This window comes from Hemicordylus capensis, chromosome 4 (genome assembly GCF_027244095.1).
Source record: "Hemicordylus capensis ecotype Gifberg chromosome 4, rHemCap1.1.pri, whole genome shotgun sequence".
In the NCBI taxonomy this organism is placed as follows: domain Eukaryota; kingdom Metazoa; phylum Chordata; class Lepidosauria; order Squamata; family Cordylidae; genus Hemicordylus; species Hemicordylus capensis.
In genome coordinates, this window is record NC_069660.1 from 221,020,688 (window position 1) to 221,031,906 (window position 11,219).

An 11,219-nucleotide genomic window follows, 5' to 3' on the forward strand; every position below is an offset into this window, starting at 1 on the left:
ATCTGTTCCTGAACCAGGCTTTTTAGGGATGGAGGTTAGAGAGCTGAGTCAGATAGAAGTGACAAGGGATGATGTTCTAAACTGTCTGGAAAAACTGAAAGCTAACAAATCACCAGGGCCGGATGGCATCCATCCGAGTCCTCAAAGAACTCAAATGTGAAATTGCTGACCTCCTTGCTAAAATATTTAACTTATCCCTGAAATTTGGCTCTGTACCAGAGGACTGGAGAGTAGCAAATGTAACACCGATTTTCAAAAAGGGATCCAGGGGCGATCCGGGAAATTACAGGCCAGTTAGCCTAACGTCCGTTCCAGGCAAATTGATGGAAAGCATCCTCAAGGATAAAATTGTAAAACACCTAGAAGAACAGGCACTGCTGGGAGTGAGCCAGCATGGCTTCCGCAAAGGTAAATCTTTTTTAAAAAAATTTATTTTTATTTTTACATTTATATCCTGCTCTTCCTCCAAGGAGCCCAGAGCGGTGTTCTACATACTTGAGTTTCTCTTTCACAACAACCCTGTGAAGTAGGTTAGGCTGAGAGATGTGTGACTGGCCCAGAGTCACCCAGCTAGTTTCATGGCTGAATGGGGATTTGAACTCGGGTCTCCCCGGTCCTAGTCCAGCACTCTAACCACTACACCACACTGGCTCTTGCCTCACCAACCTTTTGGAGTTCTTTGAGAGTGTCAACAAGTGTGTGGATCAAGGTGATCCAGTTGACATAGTATACCTGGACTTCCAAAAAGGGTTTGACAAGTTCCTCATCTAAGACTCCTGAAGAAACTTAGCAGTCATGGGATAAGGGGACAAGTACATGTGTGGATTGCTAACTGGTTGAAAGACAGGAAACAGAGGATAGGTATAAATGGAGAGTTTTCACAATGGAGGTAAATAAGAAGTGGGGTCCCGCGGGGATCTGTTCTCGGACTGGTGCTTTTTAATTTATTCATAAATGATCTAGAAGTAGGGGTAAGCAGCGAGGTGGCCAGATTTGCAGATGATACCAAACTCTTTCGGGTAGAGAAATCCAAAACGGATTGTGAGGAGCGACAAAAGGATCTCTCCAAACTGGGTAAGTGGGCAACAAAGTGGCAAATGTGGTTCAGTGTTGGCAAGTGTAAAGTGATGCACATTGGGACGAAAAACCCCAACTTCAAGTATACGGGGATGGGATCTAAGCTGTCGGTGACTGACCAGGAGAGGATCTTGGGGTTGTGGCGAAAGCTCGTTGAAAGTGTCGACTCAATGTGTGGCAGCTGTGAAAAAGGCCAATTCCATGCTAGGGATAATTAGGGAGGGAACTGGGGGGAAATGGCTAATACTATAATGCCCTTATACAAAACGATGGTGTGGCCACACCTGGAGTACTGCATACAATTCTGGTCACCATATTTAAAACAGGACATTGTAGAACTGGAAAAGGTGCAGAAGAGGGCAACCAAGAGATCAGGGACCTAGAGCATCTTTCTTATGAGGCAAGGCTACAACACCCCGGCTATTTAGTATAGAAAAAAGGCGACTGCGGGGAGACATGACAGAGGTCTATAAAATCATGCATAGTGTGGAGAAAGTGGACAGAGATAAATTATTCTCCCTCTCACATAACACTAGAACCAGGGGCCATCCCATGAAATTGATTGCCAGGAAATCTAGGGCCAACAAACAGAAGTACTTTTTCACACAACACATAATCAACTTGTGGAATTCTCTGCCACAATATGTGGTGACAGCCAACAACCTGGATAGCTTTAAGAGGGGTTTGGATAACTTCATGAAGTTATCAACGGCTCCTAGTCAGAGGGCTATAGCCCACCTCCAGCCTCAAAGGCAGGATGCCTCTTGAGTACCAGTTGCAGGGGAGTAAAAGCAGGAGAGAGAGCATGCCTTCAACTCCTGCCTGTTGTTTCCAGCGGCATCTGGTGGGCCACTGTGTGAAACAGGATGCTGGACAAGATGGGCCTTGGGCCTGATCCAGCAGGGCTGTTCTTATGTTCAAAACTCAATTTGCAAGGGACCAAAACCTACAAATTAAACAAAATCCAGCTGCACAAAACTGCGTATTACTTGATTATCCTGGCCAGCCTATTAACATTTCGGCAAGTCAGAGCATGAGCTCTAACAGTACCAGGAATAAAGCCTATTTCCTGCTTGTGAAACTACCGTATTTCAAAGCAGGGTGGACAACTGGTTTTTAAAAATAAGGATTAAAAAAATAGGATTCTTTTTTTAAAAAGTGCTATTGAGCTTTTTTAAAAAAATCCTACCTGATCTGATAAAAAATGGTCTGATAGGGCCCACATAGAATCAGATCAGATTATTGGCCTGATTAGATGCACAGTCTTATTATTTAGTTGCAAACCAATATATTTTAATTATTATAACAACAAATCCAACAAAGGACCCATGCCTGTTTAGAAAATATGCAAAATAAGAAAATTAATGTAAATCATTCTTTTTTCTTGGTAAAATTGCCTTGATTTAAATCAACCCACATGTTTCAGAGAATAAACTATACAGGCGATGTTCAGATTCCTAAGGTTGAAGAATTAGCCAGCTTTGTTCTGGGCACATTGGCTTCGATTACTGTGCTGCAATGCCACACAATGCTACTACTGGAGTAATTCCGTCCCTGTTGTTAAAAATGTGTATATGCTGCTTTTCAACAACAACACAAAGTTCTCAAAGCAGCTTATGTAGCAGCCTAGCTTCTAGTTAGCACATAATTTTGTCAGTTGTCAGTTTGCCACAGGCTAAAGCCTTGATTTCTGAACTTCCTTGTAAAAGATCAATATGGTGAACAATGAGGCACATCATCTATTTTGTCCCCTGATGTGTCTCAGTTGTGAGTAATATAAGTCACTGACTTATATTACTCACAGTGGTATGGACTAAAACTTCACAAATGTAAATTCCTTTCTCAAATATGGATGTGAGAACAGACAATTATATTTTTTAGCGTGTACATTTTAAAATATTTCTATCATGGGGGAAAAGAAGAAAATCTTCCTGTCATTAAATCAAGCTAAATTTTGATATCCTATTCATTAGGTTCTAGCTGCAGCTGGATTTAAATGTAACAAGTTAGATAAAGCAAGCATATTCAAAGCGATGACCTTCCTCCATTATTTGTAAACCATTTTGTAAACTGAGACCTACACATGTGTGGCAGCTCTTGCGAGAGTTCTCGAGTGAGCTGCTAGCGGGGGGAGGGGAAAGAGTAGCAGTGGCAGACAGGCTTGCAGGTGAGACGAGAAACAAAACAGTGGCGGGGGGAAGAAAATGGAGGTGGCAAATGGATGGGGGAAGAAAACAGTGGCGAAGACAGGCAGGGAAGAAAATGGTGGCGGCTGGGTGGGCGGGGAAAGAAAATTGCAGCGGCAGGCAGGTAGATGGTCGGGGGAGAACTAGAGGCGTAGATGCTCTGCACCCAGCCCAGCTAGTTCACTGTAAATGATGATGAGCAAACACCACCTTTAAAAAATGCAGTTTTGAAAATCCACAACATAATTTGCTCACACAAATATGCTACTCCCTGCCATTGAGACAAGTTGTGAGAAACTGGAATGTTTTGCATGATGGTGACTTCTTCCAAATGTTTCACTCTCAGAAAATGTGAATAAATAAACTAATGTATTTATGCCATTTTATTTCTATCTATCTGTCTATCTTATGTCAACCGCTTTGGGGAGTTTTGTTGAAAAGCAGTATATAAATATTTGTTGTATTCGTATTCAGAAAATGTGCTCTTGTGTCCAGTCCCCCCTCCCCCGTGAGGTTTTGTGTGGCAAATTAAAGCCATCCAAATTCACAAGTCTGTGAAGTGAGGGGAGTTGAACTCTGCCTCATGCCCCTCTTCCTTGCTATGTGCCATCCCACCTCAGCCCATTTTCTCTTCAGCTTGGGTCACTTCTGGTATCTGAGCTGGACTGGGAGGACACCGCTTTGTGCAACAGAACACAGCAATTATGTGGGCGAGGGAGGTAGTTTTGCTCCCTCCCCCCCCCCACACATATGTACTCCATTTCATTTTAAAGCAGATCCAATCATATACCCCACTCAGTATAGAAGCAGGGCAGACACATGAATAACAAATGTTGCTTCCCAATCTCGCAACATGTTTTGGATTCGCGTCCCAAATGCAAATTATTCTTAAGACTTTCACCAATATTTTAAATACTTCAATTATCTACTCCATAGGAGGCATGATTCTCATAAAACTGTGCCCCCCATAAGCTACTGACGGCATTATTATTCTCAGTTAAGAGTTTAGCACTGAAGATGGTTTGAAAAATGATGCTTCAGAAAAGTTCTACTGACACTTTTAAAGTTCTTTAAAAGTTTTTTTACACTTTGTGTACTGTACTTCAGTGTTCTCTAAGCATCAAAATAATTACTGTACACAAACTAATTCAATTGTTCTTATTATTCTGCATCTCCCTTGCATGCATTAACATTATTAATATATGTTAAGAACCATTAAAATAAAAAACTTACCTTTTTTCCATGAGTAATCAGTGCCAGTGCAGGTAAGAGCCTTATGTAGCAATCCCAGGATGAAAAGATGGTACTCATGCAGCACTAGTACAATAGCATTAAGAAAAAAAGGAAGGCTCTTAAATTCCCAGCCACAAAATAAAGTCTTTAATGTGTTATGATAAATTCTCAACTTCGACTCTGTCCTTTAAACAATGTTGTAAATGATTCTGGGATAAGAACTCATCAACCAAAGCTGGAATGACCACTTCAGGTTTGGAGAGTTATATAACTTATATAACTAATATAAGTTATAGGAAATTCACAGTTTGAGAACTATAGTGTTAATCAACAATTTCCTTTGTGTGATAACACCACAGGAGTTGAAAGCAGCAAGGGTGATCATCCAGAAGCCAAAGAAACAAAAACAGTAGATGGACAGCCTACATATAGAAGATTGACTTAGCAAATAATTTAATATTTGGTTAAGCAGGTGTGGCTGCTATTAGTGAAGAACATTTGGCTGAGGAGCTTGTTTGTGACAGTGCCAGTGCAGACTTGCATGTGATTGTGCCAGTGCAGACAAGATACTGATGACATAATGCTAGTGTGAAAGGATGCAGCTCATTTCTATTACTAATAAAAGCAAAAATTCTTGGGTGGAGAAAGTGGAACTAACTGTTACATCTGAATAAAAAACAATTTTTTTAAAAAACAAAAGCACTATGCTCAAGTTGGTTTGTGATCCAAAAGGTCTGCATGAGAACTGTGAAGCAAGGGGCATGTGTTGTGGTTTTAATTTTCTCTTTCCTTACGAATGCACTATATGTCCAAGTTGGTTTTGTGTTTGAACTGTGGAGCAAGGAACACATGTTGTGTCCCAGTTAGTTTGTGAATGATCATTAGGTCCAGAGTCCAAAATTACCTAGCAGCATCTCTGAATCTAGATCACCCTTTGAGGCTAAATTGACTTTAAAAACCCACACATTTCCCACAAACAACCATTATACAAAACTTGAACATCCTCCACACAATTAAATACAATCTGGGGAATCAGTTCCATTATTTCAGAGAAGGTATTGGAGTTTCCATCCTCAGTTTCTACTTTGCACATGCTTAGCCACATCTAAGGTGGCAGGTATATAGCAACCACTGCTCTAACTATATAGGCCATTCTTTTAATTGGGCAACATCCAGAACAACCTTCTGCCATTGTGCCAGGATTTTCCATTCTGCTAGAGGGGAGGGATGATTTTCAGTAGTTTATTCTTCCCTCTGCACTTACCTCTACCTCCTGAAACTGACTCCCTGAAACATTTGATATAGATATACAATATCAATAGTAGTATTTCTTACGTTTATTTATATATCATGTTTCAAATAGTTTATGAAGTGTTTTTTTAAAAATTTATATCCCACATTTCTTTTTTGAATTGAAATTCATAGTGACAATTAAAGCAATATACAAGTAAATTAATACAATAGCAGCAATTTATCATAAAACTACAGACAAAATTAACTCCAGAAGTAGACAGCAGCAGCCAAAATTCTATCATTTTAAAACATGTCAATAGCACCCAGAGAACCAGCACATAGCTGGAAGCCTGCAAATAAACAAAAAGGTATTTAACCTGCCAATTGCACCTGGGGGGAGGGGGAGGCAATTCCATAGGAGGGGGGGCAATTCCATAGGAGGGGGGGCAATCTAGATCTTTGAGTGGAGTGGTGCACCGTCAAAAACAGTGCCTTCCCATGGCAGAAGGAGGTTCCACTGAAGGCACACTGGACACCACCCAGCAATACTAACATTTCAGATTAACTTCACAATGAATATCACCAATAAATACATGAACTCAATACATCAATCTGTATTGTACTTTTAAGGCATTATACATGGATTGTAAACAACTGGCACATATACGGCAGCATCCTGTGTATATGTCAAAAACAATGAACCGCGATATGACATTAATTTTTATGTTGGGCTTTAAAACATTAAATAATTAAGTATTAATTACATTAAATTAAGCAAAACATAGAAGAACAGGCCCTGCTGGGAGTGAACCAGCATGGCTTCCGCAAAGGTAAATCTTGCCTCACTAAACTTTTGGAGTTCTTTGAGAGTGTCAACAAGTGTGTGGATCAAGGTGATCCAGTTGACATAGGATACCTGGACTTCCCAAAAGGGTTTGACAAAGTTCCTCATCTAAGACTCCTGAAGAAACTTAGCAGTCATGGGATAAGGGGACAAGTACATGTGTGGATTGCTAACTGGTTGAAAGACAGGAAACAGAGGATAGGTATAAATGGAGAGTTTTCACAATGGAGGTAAATAAGAAGTGGGGTCCCGCGGGGATCTGTTCTCGGACTGGTGCTTTTTAATTTATTCATAAATGATCTAGAAGTAGGGGTAAGCAGCGAGGTGGCCAGATTTGCAGATGATACCAAACTCTTTCGGGTAGAGAAATCCAAAACGGATTGTGAGGAGCGACAAAAGGATCTCTCCAAACTGGGTAAGTGGGCAACAAAGTGGCAAATGTGGTTCAGTGTTGGCAAGTGTAAAGTGATGCACATTGGGACGAAAAACCCCAACTTCAAGTATACGGGGATGGGATCTAAGCTGTCGGTGACTGACCAGGAGAGGATCTTGGGGTTGTGGCGAAAGCTCGTTGAAAGTGTCGACTCAATGTGTGGCAGCTGTGAAAAAGGCCAATTCCATGCTAGGGATAATTAGGGAGGGAACTGGGGGGAAATGGCTAATACTATAATGCCCTTATACAAAACGATGGTGTGGCCACACCTGGAGTACTGCATACAATTCTGGTCACCATATTTAAAACAGGACATTGTAGAACTGGAAAAGGTGCAGAAGAGGGCAACCAAGAGATCAGGGACCTAGAGCATCTTTCTTATGAGGCAAGGCTACAACACCCCGGCTATTTAGTATAGAAAAAAGGCGACTGCGGGGAGACATGACAGAGGTCTATAAAATCATGCATAGTGTGGAGAAAGTGGACAGAGATAAATTATTCTCCCTCTCACATAACACTAGAACCAGGGGCCATCCCATGAAATTGATTGCCAGGAAATCTAGGGCCAACAAACAGAAGTACTTTTTCACACAACACATAATCAACTTGTGGAATTCTCTGCCACAATATGTGGTGACAGCCAACAACCTGGATAGCTTTAAGAGGGGTTTGGATAACTTCATGAAGTTATCAACGGCTCCTAGTCAGAGGGCTATAGCCCACCTCCAGCCTCAAAGGCAGGATGCCTCTTGAGTACCAGTTGCAGGGGAGTAAAAGCAGGAGAGAGAGCATGCCTTCAACTCCTGCCTGTTGTTTCCAGCGGCATCTGGTGGGCCACTGTGTGAAACAGGATGCTGGACAAGATGGGCCTTGGGCCTGATCCAGCAGGGCTGTTCTTATGTTCAAAACTCAATTTGCAAGGGACCAAAACCTACAAATTAAACAAAATCCAGCTGCACAAAACTGCATATTACTTGATTATCCTGGCCAGCCTATTAACATTTCGGCAAGTCAGAGCATGAGCTCTAACAGTACCAGGAATAAAGCCTATTTCCTGCTTGTGAAACTACCGTATTTCAAAGCAGGGTGGACAACTGGTTTTTAAAAATAAGGATTAAAAAAATAGGATTCTTTTTTTAAAAAGTGCTATTGAGCTTTTTTAAAAAAATCCTACCTGATCTGATAAAAAATGGTCTGATAGGGCCCACATAGAATCAGATCAGATTATTGGCCTGATTAGATGCACAGTCTTATTATTTAGTTGCAAACCAATATATTTTAATTATTATAACAACAAATCCAACAAAGGACCCATGCCTGTTTAGAAAATATGCAAAATAAGAAAATTAATGTAAATCATTCTTTTTTCTTGGTAAAATTGCCTTGATTTAAATCAACCCACATGTTTCAGAGAATAAACTATACAGGCGATGTTCAGATTCCTAAGGTTGAAGAATTAGCCAGCTTTGTTCTGGGCACATTGGCTTCGATTACTGTGCTGCAATGCCACACAATGCTACTACTGGAGTAATTCCGTCCCTGTTGTTAAAAATGTGTATATGCTGCTTTTCAACAACAACACAAAGTTCTCAAAGCAGCTTATGTAGCAGCCTAGCTTCTAGTTAGCACATAATTTTGTCAGTTGTCAGTTTGCCACAGGCTAAAGCCTTGATTTCTGAACTTCCTTGTAAAAGATCAATATGGTGAACAATGAGGCACATCATCTATTTTGTCCCCTGATGTGTCTCAGTTGTGAGTAATATAAGTCACTGACTTATATTACTCACAGTGGTATGGACTAAAACTTCACAAATGTAAATTCCTTTCTCAAATATGGATGTGAGAACAGACAATTATATTTTTTAGCGTGTACATTTTAAAATATTTCTATCATGGGGGAAAAGAAGAAAATCTTCCTGTCATTAAATCAAGCTAAATTTTGATATCCTATTCATTAGGTTCTAGCTGCAGCTGGATTTAAATGTAACAAGTTAGATAAAGCAAGCATATTCAAAGCGATGACCTTCCTCCATTATTTGTAAACCATTTTGTAAACTGAGACCTACACATGTGTGGCAGCTCTTGCGAGAGTTCTCGAGTGAGCTGCTAGCGGGGGGAGGGGAAAGAGTAGCAGTGGCAGACAGGCTTGCAGGTGAGACGAGAAACAAAACAGTGGCGGGGGGAAGAAAATGGAGGTGGCAAATGGATGGGGGAAGAAAACAGTGGCGAAGACAGGCAGGGAAGAAAATGGTGGCGGCTGGGTGGGCGGGGAAAGAAAATTGCAGCGGCAGGCAGGTAGATGGTCGGGGGAGAACTAGAGGCGTAGATGCTCTGCACCCAGCCCAGCTAGTTCACTGTAAATGATGATGAGCAAACACCACCTTTAAAAAATGCAGTTTTGAAAATCCACAACATAATTTGCTCACACAAATATGCTACTCCCTGCCATTGAGACAAGTTGTGAGAAACTGGAATGTTTTGCATGATGGTGACTTCTTCCAAATGTTTCACTCTCAGAAAATGTGAATAAATAAACTAATGTATTTATGCCATTTTATTTCTATCTATCTGTCTATCTTATGTCAACCGCTTTGGGGAGTTTTGTTGAAAAGCAGTATATAAATATTTGTTGTATTCGTATTCAGAAAATGTGCTCTTGTGTCCAGTCCCCCCTCCCCCGTGAGGTTTTGTGTGGCAAATTAAAGCCATCCAAATTCACAAGTCTGTGAAGTGAGGGGAGTTGAACTCTGCCTCATGCCCCTCTTCCTTGCTATGTGCCATCCCACCTCAGCCCATTTTCTCTTCAGCTTGGGTCACTTCTGGTATCTGAGCTGGACTGGGAGGACACCGCTTTGTGCAACAGAACACAGCAATTATGTGGGCGAGGGAGGTAGTTTTGCTCCCTCCCCCCCCCCACACATATGTACTCCATTTCATTTTAAAGCAGATCCAATCATATACCCCACTCAGTATAGAAGCAGGGCAGACACATGAATAACAAATGTTGCTTCCCAATCTCGCAACATGTTTTGGATTCGCGTCCCAAATGCAAATTATTCTTAAGACTTTCACCAATATTTTAAATACTTCAATTATCTACTCCATAGGAGGCATGATTCTCATAAAACTGTGCCCCCCATAAGCTACTGACGGCATTATTATTCTCAGTTAAGAGTTTAGCACTGAAGATGGTTTGAAAAATGATGCTTCAGAAAAGTTCTACTGACACTTTTAAAGTTCTTTAAAAGTTTTTTTACACTTTGTGTACTGTACTTCAGTGTTCTCTAAGCATCAAAATAATTACTGTACACAAACTAATTCAATTGTTCTTATTATTCTGCATCTCCCTTGCATGCATTAACATTATTAATATATGTTAAGAACCATTAAAATAAAAAACTTACCTTTTTTCCATGAGTAATCAGTGCCAGTGCAGGTAAGAGCCTTATGTAGCAATCCCAGGATGAAAAGATGGTACTCATGCAGCACTAGTACAATAGCATTAAGAAAAAAAGGAAGGCTCTTAAATTCCCAGCCACAAAATAAAGTCTTTAATGTGTTATGATAAATTCTCAACTTCGACTCTGTCCTTTAAACAATGTTGTAAATGATTCTGGGATAAGAACTCATCAACCAAAGCTGGAATGACCACTTCAGGTTTGGAGAGTTATATAACTTATATAACTAATATAAGTTATAGGAAATTCACAGTTTGAGAACTATAGTGTTAATCAACAATTTCCTTTGTGTGATAACACCACAGGAGTTGAAAGCAGCAAGGGTGATCATCCAGAAGCCAAAGAAACAAAAACAGTAGATGGACAGCCTACATATAGAAGATTGACTTAGCAAATAATTTAATATTTGGTTAAGCAGGTGTGGCTGCTATTAGTGAAGAACATTTGGCTGAGGAGCTTGTTTGTGACAGTGCCAGTGCAGACTTGCATGTGATTGTGCCAGTGCAGACAAGATACTGATGACATAATGCTAGTGTGAAAGGATGCAGCTCATTTCTATTACTAATAAAAGCAAAAATTCTTGGGTGGAGAAAGTGGAACTAACTGTTACATCTGAATAAAAAACAATTTTTTTAAAAAACAAAAGCACTATGCTCAAGTTGGTTTGTGATCCAAAAGGTCTGCATGAGAACTGTGAAGCAAGGGGCATGTGTTGTGGTTTTAATTTTCTCTTTCCTTACGAATGCACTATATGT

At 40.4% G+C, this 11,219-nt stretch overlaps 1 protein-coding gene across 3 annotated transcripts in view; it reads right to left on the reverse strand.

Moving 5' to 3' along the window:
- LOC128324957 (cytidine monophosphate-N-acetylneuraminic acid hydroxylase-like) overlaps positions 1–10,500 on the reverse strand; it is a 76,335-nt gene extending 65,835 nt beyond the window's left edge. For 2 of the 3 annotated variants that reach the window (XM_053250207.1, XM_053250204.1), the window contains exons 1-2: positions 10,411–10,500; positions 4,497–4,580 (exon numbers count right to left, since the gene is read on the reverse strand). In XM_053250207.1, the coding sequence (XP_053106182.1) occupies positions 4,497–4,507 (11 nt within the window). In that variant the 5' untranslated portion in view covers positions 4,508–4,580; positions 10,411–10,500. Of the gene's footprint in view, positions 1–4,496; positions 4,581–5,760; positions 5,784–10,410 lie in introns of all 3 variants that reach the window. The other variant, XM_053250206.1, reaches the window with a different exon arrangement.
- Positions 10,501–11,219: the final 719 nt, after the last annotated feature.